The sequence below is a fragment of the Colossoma macropomum genome, unplaced genomic scaffold (genome assembly GCF_904425465.1).
Source record: "Colossoma macropomum unplaced genomic scaffold, Colossoma_macropomum, whole genome shotgun sequence".
Lineage (NCBI taxonomy): Eukaryota > Metazoa > Chordata > Actinopteri > Characiformes > Serrasalmidae > Colossoma > Colossoma macropomum.
In genome coordinates this window covers 51,917,366-51,942,437 of record NW_023494792.1, presented here as the reverse complement: position 1 = coordinate 51,942,437, position 25,072 = coordinate 51,917,366, and the positions used below count along the sequence as shown (strand labels likewise).

General features: G+C 38.8%; 1 protein-coding gene across 1 annotated transcript; it reads right to left on the bottom strand.

The window, feature by feature from the left end:
- Positions 1 to 19,528: 19,528 nt before the first annotated feature.
- On the bottom strand, positions 19,529 to 21,216 carry si:ch211-266a5.12 (uncharacterized protein LOC557488 homolog). The gene is made up of 6 exons (XM_036577549.1): positions 20,956 to 21,216; positions 20,508 to 20,570; positions 20,213 to 20,374; positions 19,981 to 20,037; positions 19,793 to 19,867; positions 19,529 to 19,644 (listed from the first exon to the last, which is right to left on the bottom strand). The coding sequence occupies exons 1-6, from the start codon at positions 21,112 to 21,114 to the stop codon at positions 19,549 to 19,551; spliced, it is 612 nt and encodes a 203-aa protein (XP_036433442.1). The 5' UTR covers positions 21,115 to 21,216; the 3' UTR covers positions 19,529 to 19,548.
- Positions 21,217 to 25,072: the final 3,856 nt, after the last annotated feature.

The window sequence follows — 25,072 nt, the reverse complement described above, 5'->3', positions numbered from 1 at the left end:
AATCCTTTCAAATCTCAGACAGGACGCAGTCTGTATCCAGAGGAGCCACCTTGATGCCTAATCTGTTTCGATAAAGCCTCAGTCTCAGTCTTATGCATCAGTCTGAAGGTGGTGATTCAACTGCGTTAATTTTGGAACATTAGAATTGATTGTAATAATTTTAGTAATAAAATGTGGGGCTAATAACGATAATTTCAAACCTAAAAATAATTTAAAGAAAGCTTGGTGTATTGTTTTTATTGTTTGTATTCCGCTACAGTGTAGGAGAGAATGGAGTTGGTTAGCACAGTTTAAACTCTACCATATATCCCTGGCATACCATACATAGGGATAGTCCAGCTAGCAGCAAATGAAAGCTGAACAAGTGAAAAACAGACATTTTCAGAATGTATGTCCTTGGATTGGTGCATTCATGACTAAATTCTTGCTGTGCACTTGGGCCAACCAGCCTCAACACTGTCACTGGATTAAAATGAACAGTAGTTGACAAAGTATACAACTCTTCTTCTTGATTGAAACTAGAGACAGCCTTCGTAAAATGCTCTTTATGTAAAAATAGTCCTCTATTTACAGTCATATGCAAAATTTGAAAACTTCATTTTTTTTTTAATTTTCTAAGTGAAAATAAGTTAACACATCTCTTCAGAGAATGTAAATATGGATTTTTCCGTAGATTATAGTACACAATTTATATTTATTTGCTAAATAGTGCACTAAAAAGTGCATTGTGTTCTCTGTAAAGGTTCTGTCAACTTATTTTCACCTAGAAAATCAAAAAACATGCAATCTGACCAGGAGCGGGCAAACTTTTACATACGACTGTATATTTCATATTTGTGGGTAGCGCTGTTGCCTCACAGCAGGCAGGGCGTGGGTTTGGTTCCCCGGCTGGGCAACCAGGGTACTTTCTGTGTGAAGTTTGCATGTTCTTCCTGTTTCTTCGTGGGTTTCCTCCCACAGTCCAAAGACATGCAGTCAGGCCAACTGGACATGCAAAATTGCCCCTAGGTGTGAATGTATATGTCTGTGTGTCTGCCCTGTGACCTGTCCTTCTATCCAATGACCGCTGGGATAGACTCCAGCACCCCCTGCGACCCACAAGGATAAGTGGTTTAGAAAATGTGTGTGTGTACTTTCTAGTTCTGTTAGTTAGCTTTTTGAATGTGTTTACATAATATAAAATAAAATGTTTGTGACAACAGCCCAACACTTGCGCAGGCTGACACATGTGCCAACAAACCCCACCCACCTCAGGACACAACTCTGTTGTTAGCTAGCTAGCTTTATTTATCCTTGGCTTTCAAATGATATATCAAAATCTTTCTGATTGCTATTTCTACAAACTGAAATTAATATATTTTCAGTATCTCTTTTTAAGACATTGCTGTAATGCATTTTCTCAGGGATTTACTAAGTTGTCCCTACCTTAACAGATTGTAATGTTCAGAGCTCATGACAAAATGGTTGAATAGTTCCTCCAGTCACATTTGTGTATTCAGTATATTTTAAAAATAAAAATTAACTCTGAATCAAACCAAATGATTACATTGAATTGCAAGCTGAAATTTCATGAATAGTTTTGTATTGTAATCAAAACTACACAAGGTCAGATGTGTACACCCCTAGTTATGATACCTGAAGATAGCTTTACACCACAGAAGTCTTGATTTCCACCCTCCTGACTGGGTGATCCAGCAAAAGTGGTGAGTGTTGATCCACAGGTTCCTCCTGGTTTATGTTCATGCCAAGACACACTTCCTCTGTAAACACTGCTGTTTATGTAAGACTTAGGCAGTTCCTGAAAGCACTCCAGCCAAGGTGGGGCTGTTTATATACACATGCTCCTCCTGTTCCTGTACTCTGAGAGAACACAGTGTATTATCAGATATTTATGTTCAGAAGCTACTGCTGAGAGCCATTACTGAAAGGCTTACCTTTGTTTATACAGCAAACCTGCCAACCCTGTATGCCTTTCAATGAACTAGCCAAACACTTTTTCAGTTCTGGCAGGTGTCGCTCTCACGGCTCATTTCTCATGTGTGGCAGTATCTGTTTGTCCATGTACAGCTTGCACACAATGACACATTTTACATAAATCAGTACTCACACCCTGAGCACGTTAGGCTGCTGGTGTACAAGACATCAAATGAAAACGCATTTTAGTGCGACCGAATTATTGAAGTTAATTGGTCAAAGTTTATGGGGAAAACTGTGTCAGACTGGATTTACTGTATTCTAGCCGTATACAGTTGTATGCAGAAGTGTGGGCACCCTGGCCAATTACTTTTTCAAGCTAAAAGAAGTAAATAAAACCTTGTCAGTAAACTATTTTAAAAAACAATATTTTCTGCAAATGTTGATGACATTACTTTATATTTGATTAACTTCAAAAAATAGAAAAATAAAATAAAATTGTAATTTTGCCATGTGAAAAGGCAGCACATACTAACTCCCCATTGGGTAGATATCACAGCATGCAAACACATGTAACTTATAGCCAGCTAGGACTCTCTCTAATTTTGTTTGTGGAATTTTCAGCCACTTTTCCTTGCAGAACATTTCTGGGCTGTCTTGCATGTGCATGTTTAAGATCTGACCACAGATTTTTAATGATGTTCTAGTCAGAGCTTTAGCTTGAATTTCTTGAAGTAATTCATGACGGATTTTAAGGTGTGTTTTGGATTATTGTCTTGTAGAACGCCAGCATCTTTTCAAGCTTCAGTTTCTTGACTCATTGTATCACATTTGTTTCCAGAATTTGCTGATATTTAGTGGAATCCATTCTTCCTTCTACCTGTACAGTGTATTCTGTGCCACTGGCTGCCACAAAACCCCAAAGCATAATAGGTCCACTCCATGCTTAACTGTTGGCAAGGTTTCCTTTTTTGTCCAAACACACCTTTGTTGATTGTGGCCAAAGATTTCAGTTTTTACTTCATCAGAGGCACTTGTTTCCAAAATGCCTCTGACTTATCTAGACGTTGTTCTTCTTGACTTCCCCAGTTCCCCGTAACTGCCTTTTCTTGATGAAATTTTGTATAGTGGAAGACTGCCAGCTGGAAATGCTGAGATATCTTTTAAAGCGTTCCCCTGCTGTGTGGGCATCAAACAGTTTTGCCTTTAGATCCTCAGCCAGCTGCTTAGATGAGCCTATGGTTGTTGAGTGTTAGCACAAGGTTTGAAGAGTCAGAGAATATATTATGCAGTGGAATTGTCAACAGCTCACAGTTCCTAATGATAACTTTTGACCTGCCTAAACAGTCCTAACAAATCAATTAAGGCGTACGTTCTGGGACTGAGGGTGTCCAAACTTTTGCACATACCACAATTACTATATATATATATTTTTTTATCTTTATTGTAAACAACTTATATTATGCTTTGTTTTCTTCAATTAAGGCCCAGTTTCAACTAACCAGTTGTTAGTTTTAAACTAACCAGCCAGATGTTGTGGTATAATCACATGACATTAGGATTGGAAGTAAATTCTTTTCTTATGCTTTTTCACAAGCTGTGAAATAAATTTTTATGTAACATTACATATGTCTACATTTGCGTCCCAGCTGATTTTGTGCTGTGCTATCTTAGGAACATTCAAAACACAAGTGATGTTCCTGTATCACGCCCCATATGTTTACCACATGAATGAGCAGTTAATGAATGTATATGTGCTGCATTCAGTATAGATGTAAGCGTATTGTGTTGAGAGATGGGCTTCACCGCATCCTATTATCTCATTGTGAAATTACCAGCTCGGTGAATAAGGTGCATCATTCTTGTTTTGCATGTGATAGGATCTGGTAACTCATCTGCATCTTGTTACCATAGTGATTGCACTGAGCTATTGTGTCACCGGTTAACTCTATCAGAGATTACAGGATTTGATTTGCTTGAGGCCCCTTAAAACTAAATATAGTTTCTGTGCTTTTCTCCTAACAGGGAGCATGCAGCTTTTTGAAGTTAACACTTTCACCCGGAGGTGAAACCCGATTTGTTGCAAACAGCTTTGAACGCTCCGTCTGGTCCCTCTGAAGCTTTCAGTGATCAGACTCAGATCCTGTGAAGTGTTTTTCTTATGATAAGGTGAGGTGTCATATGATCTTCCTTCCTTCTAATACAGTCAGACATTAACCCCTGTGTGGCATTTTCAGTGTTTACCAAAAGAAAAATGATGCAATTTATAATTATTTCAACCTCAGATTCCTTGGCCTTTGCTCATTTTCTGTGAAGAACATATAAAATAACACATTTTCAATGACTTGACACTGTACAGCCCCCTATACATTTGTATTACACATATGGTGTAATACACATATGGTGTTGGGGTGAATGAAAGTGTGGAAGTGCTGTGTCCCTTCACTCTGTTCTCCTCCTACATGGCTTGCTGTTAGTGTGTGTGTGTCTGTGTGTGTATGTGTTTGTATATGTGTGTGTGTGAGGGTGGACAACATGGACAGGCTGCTGAATGGCTACAGCTGCTAAAAAAAACCCTACGCTGGCCATTTGTGATATTTTACACATCTGGTATTTTTACATAAATTGTTGTGGTTATTATTTAAAAAAAAAACAATAATGCGGTGGGTCCACCAGACCACCGAGTAACGAAAACACGAACACCAAACAAGGGTTAAGTCACTTTGTGTGTGTAATGTAATCTTTTGTCCATGATGAAAACTGAAATCTGCTTTTTTGCAGCTTTTGTACAGTAGAGTAGGGCTCTCACTACTGAGTAATTTAGGAATTAAGTAATCTACATATCTATCTACCTATTAATTTGATGATTAAATGAGTAATCAAAGTGTACAATAAACAATACTCATATTTAAAATAAACAATAAAAACGAGAATTATGTGTCTTATTAAAGATCTTGAAATTATATTCCTTCCGTATTATGGCGTAATTCCAAGTGAAACACGTTTTTTAGAGTGGCTCTGTTTTATTGGTTTATATTGTTTATATGATAGGGTTGGGGGGTGGTACGGGGGGAGAAACTTGTTGTTGGTAAATATTATGTTTCCTTGCCCACTAGTGCATGGTGGTGTAATCAAAACTCAGAAGACATTTTAGGGGCAAGAAAAGTCATTAAATGTTGATGGAAAACAAGAATTATTGCCTTTTAAATGATATGATATGATGAATTGTGTGTAATGTCTTTTTGGATTAGTGTTTAGGTTTCTCCCAAGCAATTTCTAGATTTTTCATGGGCTACGCACTTACAAAGCTTTTGTATAGGCAGTTTTTCAGGCTCTGTGAGTTTGCTTTCGTTTTTACTACAAGAATGATCAGTAAGATAATTTAAAATTTTTTATCATATTATAATTATCATCATGCAAATAAAAAAACTTTATAAATCATGACAGCCCCACAATGCAGATAGATCTCATGGTCACAGTTTATTTATTTTTAAGAGCTAAATGAAAGCCTAGCATACCAGATTAATTAACATAATTTAAACATGACAGTGGAATAAACCAATCTATGTTTGTTAGAAGCTTCAGATAAAACATAGACTATCTTTTACATTTTTGTTTACATTTCAAATATCCATGTTTGATATAGAATGTCCCAAATTCATCATTACCATAGCGCTAGCATACTACTAAAAACCCCATAGAGGCACTAGCAGAAATTGTTTTTTTGGTATTTTTTTTCCTTGTTTTTGAGTTTTGACATTTATAGCCTGAACTGAAGCCCTAGCTCAGTCGTGGTTTTACATTGCCACACAGTATGAGTGTGTGATAAAGACACATGATGTCTGCATATGGTCTGCCTTACCCTTATGGCTTAACCCTGTGATTAAGCTATAACAAGCTTTACATGTATTCATGTAATGACTTGTCTGGAATGCTGGATGACTGAATGTGTTTGAGCAGCTATTATTGTTGATGTCTGTTGCATGTGGCTTCATTGTGATATTTGAGTCATGACCTTGAGTTTGTCATGGCCTCTTTCATATGATTCATATTGTATGATAATGTCACCATGCCTTGGGTTTAGCTTTAGAATGCCCTAACTGTTGAAGGCATGTTGAGAAATGTGGAATGATGTTTTATCTACTTTTGGTCCAACAACCAAAAACCAACTAGGATGCTTGCTTACTGTGACTTTAGCATTTAGAATAATCAGAATCAGAATCTTTATTCGCCAAGTATCAGGTGTACAAGGAATTTCTAATGGTGCAGGTGTCATCATAAAATTTAAATCCAAAAAAATAAATGAAGAAAAAGATCATTTTTATAGACAAACAAACTGTAAAAGGATGTGCAATGGGAGATAAGTACAGATACAACCAAGTAGAGGAGTAATGAGCTACAAATATAGAGTATGTACAGCTTAGAAAATTAAGCAGCAAATATAAATGTAAATGTGAACGTATTCATAAAATATGTATATTGCAACAAGTCAAAGTGCATATGTGCACTGACTACAGCAGAGAAAAGTGGGAAAGATTCTTATTCAGAAGGATTGTGGCATGGGATAGACGGCAGTTACGTGCATTAAAGTGTGTGTAACAGAGTGCATGCGCAGCAGTTTAAAGCAGAGAAGTGTGAGGAGTGTTCTTGTTTAGGAGGATGATGGCTTGAGGAAAGAAGCTATGGAGGTGACAGTTGGTCAGAGTGTATAGGGTTCTCTCTCTTGGTCTCTGCTGAGATGAAAACTGCTAAAAGAGAGAGTGACCAGGATGCGAGGGGTCAGCCATGATTTTCCCCGTCTTCTTTCTCATCCTAGATCAGTAAAGATCTTTGAGGGTGGAGTGCCGACAGCCGATGATTTTCTCTGCATATCGCACCGTTTGCTGCAGCTTCTGCTTGGCATGCGAAGATGCAGTTCTAAACCAAATGGAGATGGTGGATTCCATTATGGCAGTGTAGAATTAGATAAGCAGTCTTTGGAGCAGCCCAAATTTCTTTAATTGTTGCAGGGAATAGAAGCATTGGGCTTTCTTCATAACTGCAGTGCTGTGTCTGTCCCATTTGTAATCCTGCTGTATGGTGGTGCCCAGGAATTTGTAAGACTTTGTTCTGATGGCTGTGGAGCCATGTATTTCCAGTGGAGGCAGTGGGATTGTTTCTTTCTGAAATCTGTGACCATTTCCATGTTTTTTGTGTGTTTAGCTTCAGGTTGTTAGCACTGCACTGTAACACCAGCCATGTTACTTCCTCCCAGTATGTGGACTTGTCATTGTTTGAGATGAGACTGACCAGAGTAGTGTCATCTACTAGCTTAAAAATAAGGTAGTATAAAATAAGTTTTACAGAGATACTGTCACATGTGCAGTCATTGGTATAGAGAGAGTAGAGCAGTTAAGACATCCCTGTGGAGCACCTGTGCTGAGGCAGAGAAATGTGCTCACCCACCTTGACATACTTTTTCTTGTTAGGCAAGAGGGGACATTGAGATGACACCGTGTAAGGAAATACACCAAAACGACAGAGATTTTATGTTTCATAGTTTTTTGAATGGTAGATACAAAGACACGTCGCATACATGTGTAAAAGCCAAGGAAAATGCAGTTTTGTTTATTATGTCTCCTTTAAACATAAAATTCAACATTATGTAGCGAATCTCAACATTATGTAGCAAAGAAAGATTTCTACAGTTACCAGCATTAAAGCTTGAAACAGTTGCCATGAATGAATGCATTTGGGGATGGAGAATGGATAGATTCCATTGTTTGGGCTGGGAGTGTATGGAATAAAAAGCAGGCGTATAAGCTAATGGCAATAACATCATGGTAGTCTCACCACACTAGGCTCATAAGGCCTACAAAACAGACTAAACTGGAGGAGTAATGTTCACACAGAGCAGCCCTTTGACCTATAGTAAGACATGTTTAAACTGTGAGTGATAAGGATGTAGTTATTAGAGTGCGGAGCTATAGCAATTTCCTTGGTAGTGTATGATAAATACTGGTATTGACCCCACAGTTTTTCTCTGGATGTGCTCAGCAGTAAACAGCATTACTTCATGCATTATTGCAGAGCAGAGTGTTTTGAGCAATATTGCTTGAAGCTTCTTTCACTGTAGCACTTATTGTTTGCTTTGATTTATTCATGGGGTTAGAGGGTTATAGATGTGAACAGTGCTGTCCATTAAGGCAAGACAAGCTGCAAGGCAAGTGCGTATGTGGCTATATTTAGACAGCCTACTTTACTTGATCAGATTCATGCGCTTAGACAAGCAGCTTAGCTGTTATCTTTTGCTGAAGATTCTCAAAAGATCCCCCTACCTCCTAGTCTTCCCTTGCCTGATTGTATTTTAGAGTTGAATGATTGTTGTGTTTTCTTTCTCCTCTAGAGGGAGGCATTGTCATTGGTAATAATCAAACGCCATAACAGCATACTTGATTTGAATTTGTCATTAAATCAGTTTAATGTAACCTTATTTAAATGTTATGAATTAGGGCAGTTATTACAGTTATTACACCTCACAGTTATAAAGTGGATCCTCATTTACTGGATGTGTTGATTAAACAGTGAACAAATTCAGGCTGTATGATTACCAACACAACCTTTGCTGCTTGTAGTCAACATCAAGGACAAGCTAGTATCATATGAATTTTACTGTGGGCTTAAATAGAAACGTGTAGTAGTGCACAATTTCTAGTTTTTGCTGTTAACATTTTAGAAAAAATAAATAAACAGTTACTGTGCAGTACAATGTGTTCTCTGTAGAGGATGTGGTACTTATTTTCATTTAGAAAATCAGCAAAATATGTAATTTGTTAAACTAACTGAGGACACACCAATAAGGCCAGATTACTTCATCACTACACTTTATTGCACAGTGAAGCTTACCAGTCACTGTAAAAGGAATACTCCAATGTAGCAACACCTGTCAGTTGATAACTATGGGCAATAAATAGAACATATAAAATACTTAGAAAAGAACAGAAAACCTATAAAACACATTCATAATAGAAGCCAGTGGGCAGCTGCTGGCGCATGAACCGCTGTATTGGCCTTTGACCGCTGGAGGGCATCCTGTACTCTCTGTAGTGGCCTCAGAAATTCAGAGCACTAGCCTAAGGCTGGATTTGAAAGAGTGGTTGCTGATGAACTTATCTCAGATGTACCAGATGTTGTTGGCTACATATTTTGCAATAAATTCAGATACATGTGGTCAGTTAATGTTACCCTTTGAGTGCCTGAACTTGTCTAGTAATGATTCTTAATTTGATTTCTTTCACATCATGAATGTGATTGCAAGTGTTGTTTTGGTGATAGGCCTATTTGTTCAGTATTGCTACCATTGATGTCATGTTGCTGTCACTGATGTGTTATCAGATAAGTTATCTGCCCTGAGATTTAATCACCACCTTAATATGATCACAGCCAATAACAAATCATGTACAGCACTGTTCATCATTCTGGACACATCTAATGTTGCTAAGCTTTCTGTAAAATAATTGCAGAATACTAGTGTCATAATAAAATTATTTTGCGCTTGTACCTGCAATAAAACTGGTTTTATATTATTGAAAACATCTGAATCGACCAAGATCAGACTTGGCAGATTTTTGCTCCAAACACTCAATCAGCAATCTGCAATGAGCTATTTTATTATTTTGATTTTACAAATAGAAAGTACTGGAAAGTGCTGTGCTACTGTGTTCCATGTGCAAATATATCCCACATAGTGTGAGCTTCGAGTAAAAAAAATTTGGAAACTGCTCCGCCCAGGGCCATAAGTGACTGCAGTAAGTTGTCAGAACAGGTCAGACAGTCTCAGGAATGGGCCTCTCACCACTAGAGGACATTTACTCCTCCAAGCTCATCAGAAGGGGCCAAAAGATAATCAAGGACAAAACCCAGCTTAGCACAACCTCTTTACATTTCTCCATCTAGTGGAGTGTGAAATCTAGGAGCGCTAGATTACAGAACAGTTTGTACCCCCAAGTCTTTAGGACTCTGAACACCTCGCACCCAATTGTCCTCCTTCCAACCCCATAAGACCTCATACTCCACTGGTATAAGCATCTGGCCAGTGATGTGGTCCCTGAACCCCCCGGCAGACTGCTATTCAACACGTTGCTGTGCGTGAAAGTCCAATACACTGCACAATTATCAAGATTGCACATTTACACTTATGCACACCTGTATACATTGGCCATTTCATTGTATCAATTTCTATATGATAGGTCTGTATAACTAATCTGGAATTGTAAAATCAGCCCAAAAAATCAGCCTTCAGCCAGTTTGGCTATAAAAAATCGGACTCAGAATTATCCATAAAATTCTTGATCAGTGCATCCCTGATTTCAAGCTAATTATATGTATATAACTAATTATGTACAGTCATGTGCAAAAAAAAAAACATAGTCAAATTGCATATTTTCTTGATTTCCTAAATGACACTAGGTTAACACATCCTCTACAGAGATCACATCTGGCATTTTTTCATAATTTTAATGCACATTTTGTATTTATTTGTTGAGTTTAACATATTGGAAAAAAAATAGATACTATAGAAGGTGCCATAACTTTTGCACAAGCCCCTATTTTTTTTTTGTCCCAATATGTTAAATTCAGCAAATAAATAGTAAATGTACATTAAAATGTGCAGAAGTTTCTCTGTAGAGGATGTGTTCCCTTACTGCAGTGCAAAAGTTGGGCGCTCAAACATTTCCACATGACTGGATGCATTTTTTTATCCTTTTGGATTTTCTTCTCCAGTCAGATACTGGCCTGTCAATTGCAGGGATTCCTCTTCAAAGCTTTCAGTTTGTGGAAATGACTGCTTTGAAAATGCTTGGCTTTGATTTAACACACGTGACATGCAGTAACAGGCCCTGATGTGGTTTACATCCCCATCAGCATAGCTGATACTGTTCTACAGCTAACCCAGGTGTGCAACTTTGAGATCACTAACAGAGCTACTGTACTTTTAGTCTGTGTACGTTTAGTGCTGATAGCTGGCCTGCCAGAAGCAGTGATTCAATGAGTGCTGCTGGAGTTTTTAAACACCTCAGTGTGGCTGCTGGACTGAGAATATTCCACCAACCAAAATATCCAGCCATCAGCGTCCTGTGGGCACTGATGAAGGACTAGAGGATGACCAACACAAACTGTTCAGCAACAGATGAGCTATTGTCTCTGACTTTACATCTACAAGGTGGATCAATAAGGTAGGTGTGTCTAATAGAGTGGACAGTGAGTGGACGCAGTGTTTAAAAACTCCAGCAGCACTGCTGTGTCTGATCTACTTGTACCAGCACAACATACACTAACACACCACCACCAAGTCAGTGTCACTCCAGTACTGACATTGATCCACCACCCAAATAATACCTGCTCTGTGGTAGTCGTGTAGGGGTCCTGACCATTCATGCACATTAGCATAAAACAGGTGATGAAGACCGTCTAGATGAAGACCAGGCCGTATTTTAAGATGACAATATGCATAATTCAAAAGGGTTCACATACTTTTTCTTGCCACAGTATATGCTAATGCATTCCTAAACAAAGTCTGGATGATATTTTTTTCTGTTCCATTTTAGTTAATCCTGTACATTTAGGAAATTCTCTTACACTAGGGTGGCTCTTATGCTGTATCTGAGAATAAATTACACGCTAAATTCTGAAACAGGACATGTTCTTCACACTGTGTTAGTTACACTAACACACATGCAAATAATTCAGATCTTAGGCTGACACTTGCAAAGTTATCAGAAATCAACCACATTAACGTGTCAGGTGTTTGTTTTCAGCAGGTGTTGCTGACTTTTTACTTTGCAGATTCATGTATCAACACTTTCTCATACTATGCACCAAAGACAGAAAGCTTTGGGTGGAAATACCCTCAGTTTAGACTCTATACTCTTCTCAGCTCTGTGCTCTAGTCGTTGGCCTAGTGACCATGAAGTATCACTGTCTGTAAGACCTATTTTTGCACCTCAAGACCCCCCACTAGCTTCAACTCGCTTTGAGCTAAAGCAACCACAAACACAACAGAGCGTCGATGGTAGATTCTGAGAATAAGCCTAGTCGCACATAGGTGACTGGACTAACAGTAATTTGAGTTGATTTTTCTAACACTAATGTTCACTTTGTTTTGCTTCCATCAGCAGTGCAAATGTTGAGGTTGAAATATCTATTATGCTGTACAGCATACCACCTTTTCTGACTTTGTCTGATTATATTAGACTAAAATAGATGTTTGTACTTAATATAGTACAACCTGCAGTCTCAGCTTTGTGACAAACCATAGATCCTATCATTCAGTGAATCATGATATTGAGTGAAAATGAGTGATTTGACCTTTGTTGATGCTAGTAGAATTATGCACAGTATGCTTATAGTCATGTTTTTAATGCCCAAACTATGGTCTAGAACCCACCTGACTTTGTTAATATATTTACACAAATAAATAAAGAGAAGTTTTTAAGGTGTCTTTCAACTGCGTAAAGGAATATTGTGTTCAGGGCATAATGTCATGGCACTGTCTTGAGAGAGAGGGAGATGGAGATACAAGAGCGAGGGAGAGTTAGTTTACTCAGCAGTGGGTGGTATATGGAGGACCTGAATCATCAGTATTTCCCAACACCTCCTGCTCTCATATTGACCTTCTGACACCAGGACCACAAAAATGAACTAAAAAAAAAGATTGGCAACCAAACTGCCAAGTAACATCAGATTACAGATTACTCATTACACCGTTTTTTATAAACTTCAACCAAGAAGTTCAAGTCATTATTCATTTGAGCATTGCCTTTTGTTACACTTGTCTTCCCTTGTTTCACCACATAGTGACTTTCTTTAAGAGCAAAGCACTGGCTAAACGATTGAGCATGATCTCTAACACAGTGGAAGTTAGTTTAGCACTCTTTTTGTCTGAGTTTCGTTTGTTTGTTGCTTTGACATGCCCCCACATCTTCACAACCACACAGCGTGCAAATGAGAATGCACAGGAAGTGAGTTGTTCTGAGATGACAGTTCATGGAAACCCAATTGCCTCTGCTCTTTTCCATATGCAAAATCAGTGGTGAGGTGCATGAATTAAATTTATGCTGATAATAGAAAAATATACAGTGCATCATTAGATAACACTTCTGGAAAGCTGTGCAAAAGACTAAAACTGTTGCAGTGTTGCAACTATGTCATGGTTTGACCACAACTAAGAATTGTGTGGTAAATTGCAGATGTTAGCCTTATCTCGTATAGCACATTAGTGTTCTATTATATTACAACCTTAGTGCATCACTGAGCACTGACTTTTACAAAGTCATGATATTTAGGAGAATGTGAGGAAGCAGAAGAGAGAGTTTGTGTCACAAGATTTAAGAATATCTTGCTCAACTCTTGCTTCACTGTTCAGGAACAGCTACATAAGAAACTATAGTTTAACAACGGTTGGAGCCCAACATGGTTTTCAATGCTGAAGCCTTCTTACATTGTGGCGTGGAGCCATTGCACCAGTGAGAAGTTAGTTTGGCCCAATGCTGCTTTAATAAACCTGCTCAATACATGATGATACACATACTAAAGCCCTGGATAAGGGTGTTGAGTATTTGACCATGTGGCTGGTTAAATCTTTGTAGTCAACTTTGCTGCCAAATGTAACAAGTACAAGCAAACTCATAAGTGATTATGCCCTTCACAGTCAAAAACAGCAGCCAAAAACAAATTCAGCTTAAGTTTTAAGCTAAATGTGCTACTGTGCTATTGTCGTTCAGTACTAACACATCTAAAGAGTTATCACAAGCTAACACTGTGAACAGATATAGGAGCCCCTATACTGTCACCAGTATCGTTCACTCATTACAGTTTGAATTGAATTAACTTGAATTGAATTGAATTGAAGTAAGGTAAAATAAAGTAAAGTAAAGTAAAGTAAAGTGAATTATGAATATGATTATGACAATATTTTAAAAGAAAATGCTGGCGCATTGCAGCCTGCCCAAACCTTCCTCAGGATACAAAAACAGCTTAAATTCAGCATTTAGCATTGTTTAGAATGAACCTAAATGGTTGGGTCCTTTATTGTATAAAGTAACTTTGTCTTTGGAGCTGACCTATTCTATGGAAATACTGTTGAATGCAGTCTAAATGGAGGCACAAATGAAGCCATTTTGAAAAAAAAAAACACCCAGTGCACTTGCACATGTTACAAAGTTCAGTGATGACTAATTACATTGACACTCTTAAAGATAAAGTTTCCTAAACGATTCTTGACTTGGATTCTTGACTTGGACAGTTTTAGTCATAAGCCTTGGCACAGATTGGTATAGGACTTTCACATCATGTGGATGTTCTTTAAATAAACCCTATAACATTCACACTCTGTAATGGTTCTTTGACAGGTTTTTAGGCAGCTACAAGTAATTCTTCTATAGAACGTTTTGACTACCTTTATTTTTAAGATTGTACTTAGAATATGATATTTCAGTTGTGTTAAAGTTTGCTAATACTAGATGGATTATTAATGTATTACTGAAAGTAATAATATAAAGACAGTGCAACATAAACATTTAATCTATATTTGAACTGAAAAAAGGTTGACTTACATGTACAACTCAATTTTGCTAGTTTCCAGTCCCATTTTGTTATTTAGAGTAATAACACGGCAATAATCTTGGGAGAAAAGTGTCCATTGGTTGTTCTCTTCAATGATGTCTGTGTTGCAGAGCCCTGAAGAAGTTGTTTTTCAGCACTTCCTTTTGGAATAACGTCTCAAAATGGCTACTATATTCTGCTGTTTTGTGTTGGACCACACTGAAAGACAGTTTATTTTTAACTGACAGCATGTGAGGGCAGAAACACAAGTACTAATATATTCAAATTTCATTTGAGTCAGACAGATTATCACGGTCGTACTGTGGTTGAATGAGAGTGAGGAAACTCTAGGAATCTGCCCTAAATGTATGAACTTTCTTTGAAATAGGATGTCTCATCGTCATCTCATGATCCCGTTTCTGTATGCTGGTTTACTGATAAAGATCTCTAATTCATGAAACAATGCAGTGCTCCTTGGTTTCTGATCTTTATCTTCTTGTTTCGCCACCCCCGTTCATGTGTACACAATATTGGTGATGAAATTCTTAATGCTTCAGACACAACATGAAATGTTTGAACTCCCACACTGCTCATGTTCACCATGCTCGCTTTGAGACAGGAGTTGTGCTGTGTTGTCAGTCGTGCATCGATATTTCAGCTGTGATGTTTTCTTTGATGTTTATAGCCTTTCTAATCTACAAAAGCACATCTTGGACAACTGGTTCATGTATTGAATTGAATTGAGCTGAACTCAGCTGAGTTGAGTTAAACTGAGCTGATTTGAGTTGAACTGTATTGTGGCTTGGTATGGTAACCTCAGCGTTGCTAGTAAAAATACACTCAACAGCCATCATAAGGTAGCATGGAAAAATGGGTGGGGTACAGCAGGCCCAGCTTTCTGATATACACTAATGAGCCAAAACAATACGACCACTCACAGATTGTGAAAGTCTGGGATATATTAGACGATATTCAAACAGTCGGTTTTTGTAGTGTGAAGTGTTGGATGCAGGAAAAATAGTTAGGCATAAAGACCTGATGAGGGCTAGACGGCTGGGATTTGAGCATCTTGGGATGCTGCCAGTCAACCCCAAACCAACGACAGGGTACTGGGGAGCCAAGGCTCATCAATGTGTGAAGGCAATTAAGGCAATCCCGTCTGGTCTGAACTAACAGAAGGCCTACTGTGGCACAAGTCACAGAAATTTTTAATGATGGTTATGGAAGGAATGTGTCACAACAGTTTATCGCACCCTGCTGCCTATGGGGCTGTGCTGCCACAGGCTGGTCGGCGTGACCATGCTAACCCCTGTCCACCATCAGAAGTGCCTACTATGGCATACAAGCATCAGAACTGGACTCTTGAGCAATGGAGGAAGGTCGCCTGGTCTGATGAAATCTGTTTTCTTTAACGTCACATGGACGGCCAGGTACATATGTGCCGATTACCTGGGTAAGTGATGGCACTAAGATGTACTGTGGGAAAAGGACAATCCAGTGGATGGAGGGTGATGCTCTGGGGAGTGTTCTGCTGGGAAACCCTATAAAACGCTATAGAAAGCCTTTGATCAACAAGCCTTTGATATTCTTTAGAATAACGCGGCAAAAATCTTTTGGCTTGCTCGAAGCTTCATCAGGATACAAACTGGCATAAATAAAATTTTCTTTGATTCAAATGGTGATAAATTTTCCAGCCCTAGTGTAACATATGCACTACAAAATGTGCATAGATCAGAGAAATTCGTATGCAATGCACCAATCAAATTACTATACTGTGCACTGATACTGAAACTTGCAGGAATGAAACAGCTTCATTACAAAATGTTGCACGTTGTTTGGCTGTGAAATTAGGTCACAAAGCTTTTTGCTGCCTTCAAGATTTGAACCCACATTACATGGCAGTCTTCCAGTGTTGTTTAGAATCTATCCTGAAACTCGGGCTGGTTAAGGGATGTTTGTGATGAGCAGTTGAACTTCAGTTTCAAAGGGCAATGTGGTAACGATGCAAACAGTTGTAGCATGATAAAGTGGGTGAAGTCTATCAAGTGTTCATGACTTAAATTGGGCCTACACAATCTATCCTCCATGACTCAAACTTTTTTTTATCTTGGATTTTCCAGCATAGCTTTCACTAAGCAGACTTGCGGCACCTGACCTCAGAAAGGCGACGCAGGGACCTCTGTTGGGCCCCGAGAACAAAGTGCTCACAACTGCATTTTGCATGCAGGAGAGCACCTGAGTGAAATCGAAACTGCTGAGTCTGTACACATATGCATAAATGCAGGCATGTTAAAAGTGCTTTTTTTAGGCCTGAGCCTAGAATAAAAGGATAGGGATAGCGAACAACAATTAGACGTATAACTGGAATGGCTTGCAGTTTTTGAAGTGATACAAACTGTTGCTTAGTGTTTAATTAGAGTATAATAAAGAAGAACTCTAGAATGAGAGACGCATTTCAGTATGATGTGGGTTTTTTTTTTCCATTTCTCTGTAAATTCACACCATCAACCACAGTCAACAGCCGAAACATTTTCCCCAGTGAATGTACTTAATCTGAATTTTGAAAGTATTCCACACAGTCACTAGGTGTCTGCTCCTAGCCCAATGCCTCTTGACTAGAATGCATTGCAGAGTCATTATCTTTGCATCTAGGTCTAGCTGTCTGTGCTATCTCTCTGCTGGTGCTGGAGAGGGTTGAGTCTGTGGTCTGCACATGTAGTGTTTATCGTAAGCCTCATCAGCTGCTGCTTACCAGAAGTGACGGGAGGTGGGGGTTTCTCAGTTACCTCACAGCAGATGCAGATGAGACAAAACCAACGCCCATGACCGAAATATAGCTCATGTTCAGATCAGAGGATTTCACAGCAGAGGCTGAACTCCGATATGAATGGTCATTTATTGTGGAATGATGTAATAAAACTATACATGTTTTTTTTTAATGAAATAGTACAACAAGAGACTTCATGTCTCTCTCTCTCTATATATATATATAGATATATATATATACACATACATACATCATCTAAACCGCTTATCCTTCTGGGTCGCTGGAGCCTATCCCAGCTGTCATTGGGCAGAGGGCAGGATACACCCTGGACAGGTCGCCAGTCCATCACAGGGCAGACAGACATACACAATCACACACACACACACTCACACTCACACCTAGGGGCAATTTAGCATGTCCAATCAGCCTGACTGCATGTCGTTGGACTGTGGGCGGAAACCGGAGTACCCCCACAGAGACACCAGTCAAACTCCACACAGAAATGACCCTGGCCACCCGGCTGGGAATCGAACCCAGGCCATTCTTGCTGTGAGGCGACAGCGCTACCCACTGCGCCACTGTGCCGCCTTTTTTATATATATTTATATATATATTTATATATATATTTATATTATAATATATATTTTATATATATTTATATATATATATTTATATATATATATTTATATATATATTTATATATATATATATATATATATATATATATATATATAAAACTAACTAACTAACATACTAACTTGTTTTATCTATTTGTTTAATTCTTACTGACTAATGATTAGTTCAGCTGTTAATGTGTGTGTGTGTGTGTGTGTGTGTGTATTGGCCAAATTTATGGCTGGCTGAATCATCAAATACTACATGCATATAACCATACACGCTGATCAAGTCATAGTGCACTTCGTGGAATCTTTGATTGTTATGTTGCTTGGCAACAACACTGGTGTGTTTTATCATATTGTATTTTGTCACCATTTTATGAAGTCTCCACTTTGTGTTGTCCATAACCACATCCCTTACTCATGGAAGAATAATTGTAATGCATGGCCTTTCATAGTTTACTGCTGTAATTAACTACGAACTAATTAAACCTAAGAACACTAATGGTAAAATTGGGTGACATGCAAAATATTGCATATTTTACACATGACATTATAAAAGTAGTTAATCCACCTTTGGTCAGAATGCTCTGATAGGCCTGTATTGTGGCCTGTCCTCAACATCAGGCCAAATGTGTGTAGCACCCCCTGTGGTTAGTGGCTCATAATCAGAGAAACTGCATAAAATGCTCTACTGTACATCTTTCACACATGAAAGGGATGAATAGTCCTCCGCACTGTGAGCCTGACCTCATTAAGCCATACTGCATGTTTCTCCTCTGCTCTGTAGATGGCAGGTGCCTTCCGCTAATCAGTCAATATTGAACTTGTCCATAATGTAAACGAAGCTAAATGAGGATGAATGTGTGAGAACAGCATATTGTAGCTGTAAAGGGGAATTTTCTGCATAATTCTGTCATGGAGATGTAAACAAAGTCATTCTGAGTGGTTTGATGAGAAACTGTGCATTGTAGGGAAACTTATCAGCTCTTTACAGTGATGGTGGTAGAAAATAATATTGATAATCATGACTGTTCTCATGGAACTTATGAAGCCCGAGATGTCGGTTGCACTCATGAGCTGATTGTTACTGATTGGGTCATTTGTTACCTAAAGCAGCAGTTACAACAGAATAAGCTTTAAAGGCCTGAGTGCCACTGTTGCCCTTGTCAGATACCGCGAAGGTGGTCAGTTTTCATGGGAATTCCCAGGCTTTATAAACAATGTTCTCTCCCTGAAATGAGCACACATAAAAAAATTAAATGAATTTTATTGAAAAGCTGACAAAAGGGGCGGAAAGTCATTGTACTCAAATAAAATGGAACATACACGGTGCGTCAGCAAACAGAACTTATTTGCTATGCCATCTGCCTGCTTGGCTAATGTATGATTGCTTGCTTGCTTGCATTTTACACACCATGTCTTTCAACAGAATTACATAAGTAATATGCATTTTTTTGTCATATATGTGCATCATGCTGTATTTGTTTATGCACTGCCTGTAAAAATTGCAACTGAAATGAGCATGGATCTCCTTTAATGAATCTTAATTTATTTCAGCTATGACTGGCTAGCACCTTGCATATTTGTTCTTGCGCAGCACAAACTGGGAAAAAGCAATGCATCACAAGCTTGCACGGCTCAGTGGGCTACCCCCTAGGACTTCATTCAGCCATTTGTTTTGCGGAAGCCTCTCCCAGGAATATAGTTATGAAGAGACTTCAGTTCGTCCATGGCTCTTTCTTGGATGCTCGTGTCGTTCAACTAAAATATGTGCATGGGAAATAAACACAGAAAGAAATAGTTTAGGCTGTTGTAGGCTCAAGAGAACAATGACTTGCAGTAAAGAGCAAGAACTGCTGAAAGTTGCTATCACTTCTCACAAAGTTGTTGAAACTATTGTCATACATACTCTGTCGCTGGCAGAGTTCAGTTTTTGTAGCTGATGTATAGCCACTTCCTCTGGAGTCATATCTGCTTCTGAAATCTATATCACATATAAAAATTATTACATTTATGGCAAATTCGTTGCCAAAGTAGACTAGCTAAATAATGTCTGATCTCATTTTCCAAATCTTTCTACTCATTTATTGAGATTACCTCTAAGTTAGGTTGCTGAGCGGCCTTTTGACACAACATCTCACATATCTCGTTCATCTGAAAGGTTAGCAAAAACATGAGACCATAAACAAGATCTAATTAGTAAGGCAGGATTCTTTTTGCTGACACCAGGGCTGTTAACCACACGCTGAGATGCTGTCTGTGGTGAGCTCTGCCCTCAAGAATCCAGTAATATGCAAAACAATGAGAAAGTTTGGTTCCTGAAGTTTACCTTATAAACACAGCTTCTCAGTGTGTCCATCATTGTGATCAGCTCAAGATGGTAGTTCATACCATGGCTGATGTGGTGGTCACTGGAGTTGTTCCATGCATAGCTGAGAACATTCACGTAGAAGTCAATGATTTTTTGTAGGACGCAGCTATGGAGATCCTTCTATGGAGGGAAGAAGGAAATATTCAAGAAATATTTTTAGGCCATTTTCAAATGTATTTGATAAATACACTTTACATTTCTTTTCAATACATATAAAAATACAACATTTAGCGGAAAAGCTGGAAGGTCTCACCCGTTTGCGGATTTTGTCAAATGTTTGGCTCTTCAGTAAGATGTTCTCGCTGTCTGCTGCTGGCTGGAAGAATCATATGAAGCACATTTTGTATTCAGTCCTCTTTCCTTCTTGTGAGATCCAAAACAAAAATAAAATCTATATATGGTGTGTTTTGAAACTGCACAATTTGCAACCTCCCACTAATATCTGATTATATCTGTCTGTGGTCCCACGGAAATGATTATTTCCTGGTTTTCTTAGCGGTGTTTTCCCTGCATGTCTGAGCCTTATGTTTAATGTTGTCAAGGCTGAGATACATTTGAAAAAGTAAGAGCAGCCCTGTAAACATTAATTAGGATCCCACAGGCCCATTCAAGTGCATGTGCATCTTAAGAAGTCTGGAAGTCAGAGGCAGGGCAAAAATACAAAACAGAGCGGAATAGTGTAATATAATTACACAACTCACCACATCTTTACTGACTTGCCAGACAGTTTTCTCTAGAAGAAGTAGGTCAAAACATGGTGCATGGGAAACGCACCTGGTTTTCTGTGAAATCCCTCCACACTCAAGCACTGCCACAGCTAGACTCAGCAGCACAACTGCATACTGCACTGCACTGGCCATACCGTCAACTAGATTAACTGAATCACTCAGTGGTGGATGCACCAAAAGAAAAGATGCATTCCTTTCTTCTCTGTTTTGTTCCCTCTCTCTTTCGCTCCTTTCCTTTCTATTTATGCCCCCTCAGTTCCTCGTGATGACGTCAACTCTTCCTCCACTTGTCCTTTTTTCTTCACCTTTTCCGTACTTTCAATTCCTACCGAGTTATCCACCCCAACAGAAGTGGACCAGATTTGAAATAAAACCTTCGTTATCTGAATGGTAACATGATCATCGCAATTCCTCGAGTATTGTGTCTATCCTACAGGCATCTTAGATAGCAAACAGAAGTTTGTTTGTGACAAGTTGCCACAGAGCTGTTATGGGTGCATATTGCGGTCATGGCATTTATGTCTGTTGGTAGGATGTCCTAGATTCTAATTATAGAGCAACACCATTGTCTTCATCATCCAATTCTAACCAACAAAAGAGGACACTATGCATGTTACTAACTTTGTGCAAAGTCAAATCAAAGGACTTGGTATCTTTTCATGAATCAAAGAATTTGATGGCCTGTACATGCATTGCTTATTGGTAATCAGTGGCCCTGGAGAGAGAATTGTCGAGAGACAATACACAGACAGACGTGTGGGATTTGACATTTCATCCACTTTCCATTTAGGGTGCAGGAGGTTCTTCACCTAGATGAGATAAGTGTTGGCCTAATTTTGCTACCATGTCATAAATGTCCATTTATCCAGTTTGAGTTTGTTTTATACATGATTTTAGGGCCAGGAATAAATTATGAATACAGTAGGCCCGGTCAGTGAGTTGTAATGTACCATTGAAAACTGCCCTGTGAATAGAAGAAGAGCATGATAGAAGGCATAGATTACTGCAACAGGCAAATTATCATGAAGCCTGTTGAACCCCCTACTCTTTACTTTGCCCTTTCCAAACCACAGCCATGTAGGAGGTTCATTTGCAAAAAAGAGTCTTACTTAGCAAGGCCTCAGAATGGCCTCCTTAACTGCTACTCAGATGTGCATATGATTTACCAATTATTTACTCAAAATGCATCTACAAATTCAAAAGCATGTTGTTACCATTTCACTCTTTTCATTCTGCAGTGCATGGCAAATAGAAACCTGGTAGAAGGTAGAAACCTGGCTGTACAATCCCTTTCTATCTAGGGATTTCCATTCTGTTGTGTCAGCTCAACACTTCCCCATCATGCATCGCTTCGCTTCTAAACAGACACTAGAGAAGGGGGTTTCCAAAGAATTTCGGTGTGCATCTTAAACTCACCTTTTCTCTCTTATTCTCTATACTTTCCTTTTCTCTTGCTTTCACCTGTTTCCTCTAAATGAGGGTCTTACAAGCTAAGCCAGCACCTTTAGATTTCAGCTAACCAGCCCTTATTATTCAGGATGCTCACACTCTTAGCACTTTTTTGCTGGAGAGGAAGAAAGAGAACTGCAATAGACTAACATGCAACCTTAAAGATGTCACATTCTGAATGAGTTTTCTCTGTTATTTGTGCTATAAAATCTCTTAAGAATACTATCATAATGAACTGCTCCTCTGTGGTTCCTGGTGAAAAATCAAGACTTGCTGTCTGTTTCGTTCTGCTTTAAATTTTCTCTTGACAGAATCCCGACGCCATGTTAAAGACCACTCCACAACTGTTTTAGCTCAAAGATTTGTTAGATGACCTTTTAGAGCAGGGAGGGATTAAGTGAACATGAACATAGTTCAGCCTCAGAAATAATTGCTTGAAAAAAAATGGCAGACAAAGCTGTGTATGAGCCCAAGCAATACAATATTATGAAATTTTTGATATTTCAAAAAATAATTACACTATGTTCAAAGTGGGCTTTATGTAGTGACTACTCCATCTGTTATACATGACTGCTGATGTAACTTCATTACTTTACTCTGCTAACTTCTTGCTAACTTGGAACCTAGCAAGCTAACGGCTACACAGCTAGCAACAACAAATAAAAAGAGCTATGCACCATGGTTCTCTTTATAAATCTGAGGTTTAAGCCATGCATAGACATTGACCACAAAGTTTATGTACAGTAAACTTAGAAAGAACTGCAGTTTAATGAAGTACAACTGTGAACTTTTCCGGGCAGCACTGTACTGCAGTGTACTGCAGTTGCACTGCATTGGACTGAGGTTCAGTGCAGTACAAGTGAAGTTCGTTGTAGTATAACTGTAGTTCAGTGCAGTACAGATTGCACTTCAGTTTATTATAACTGCAGTGTGTGCACCAGTGGCATAACATCTGGGTATGCAATGTATGTACTTGAATTACCTCGGTTTCTGATGTTATCAATACGGAATTTGACGTTCTAGATGTGGTCAAAAGATGTGCCTGCAGAAACTTACAAAATACCCGATACCCTGACAGAGAGCATATTGTTGTCTACCCATTTTAAAAGTCAAAAACAAATAGGTGTGATTGTGTGTGTGTGGATGCATCTGTCTGCCCTGCAGTGAACTGGCAACGTGTCCAGGGTGTATCCTGCTTTCCGCCCAATGACTGCTGGGATAGGCTTCAGCGGCCAACCCCCCGCAACCCCATAAGTGGTTTAGAAAGTGTGTGCATGTGTACTTGCTGGATTTGTGGATTATAGGGGCCTTGGTCCATGAGATTTGCATACGGGTTTATTTTACAACTGTTGAAATGTTCCACTAATAAATAATTGTCATTGTTTAAATTAAAGCCATATATATGGCTTCTCGGTATATGTGTCCCTTAATGGTGATAACATTACAAGCAAGTTTCACAATGTGTGTTTCTCATGGTGATGGTGTTAGAAAGGGTCTTGATGATTTCCTGTGTGTCATGTGACTTGGTTTTCCACTGTCTTTAGCAGGGTAAAAAGGTTTTGGTAATCAGGTTGCACATAGACCAAGATGTGATTTAAATGCAGATTATTTTGTGATATTTTGTGTACGTATCACTTGAAAATTTATTGTGGAACAAAAATATTGGTGTAACATGTCTGTAGAAAAACGTCTGGCAACTAAGGAGTTTAATATTAATTATATTTGACCTTAGCAAGAACATTTGGAGAACTAACACTAGCTAAATTAACTTCGCTGACTAAACTGTACCTGACTCCTTTAGGTCAGTAGATGTTTTGGCACTGGCAATGCCAAATTGTAGGCCAATTTTTTTATCACAAATATTACATTTTGTTTTGTTTTCCACTATGTCTAAAGTAAAATACAGCCGGACTATCAATGTGTGGGTATCCATGTGCACCTGGGTGTGGGGCAAACTTGAACCTGTCTTTATGGAATCAAGTCCAAAACTCTTTATTCCCAAATGCCTAGAATTGAGGAATCTATACTTTTTGGGATTCTTTCCCCTTCTCCTGAACGACTGCCAACTCATCAATGAGCTACATGTGTTCTACTGCAGATTTAAATGTGCAAAGGACACCCCCACTCCCCCCAGCTCCCACATGATGAGCAGGACATCAACAGGCTTCTCAGTAGACAAAAGGTGAGAACCCCTCTGAAGCCAGACTTAGTCTCTCCATCTTCTTTAAAGCGCTGCTGTGATCAACTGCTGGAGTCACTCAAGTTTCTGGGCACAAACACATCAAGGGACCTGAAATAGAAGAGAAATAGCCAAGAAGGCACAGCAGAGAATATTCTTCCTGAAACAGCTGTGGAAATTCGAACTGCTGCAGAGCCATCCTCACATTATCTATAACCATCTGGTTTGGTTCCTCCACCTCACAACAATGATCCAAACTCCAGTGAGTAAGCAGAATAGTTGGAGAGGATCATTGGATGTAGTTGGCCAGCGCTTCGGTACATCTACACTGTCAGAAATAAAGGTATGAAACTGTCACTGGGGCAGTGCCCTTCTTGTCACTGGGGTGGTATCCTCAGGGGTACATCTCAGTACCTTTAGTCAGGGAAAATAATTGTACCATAATCCACTGAAATTATATTT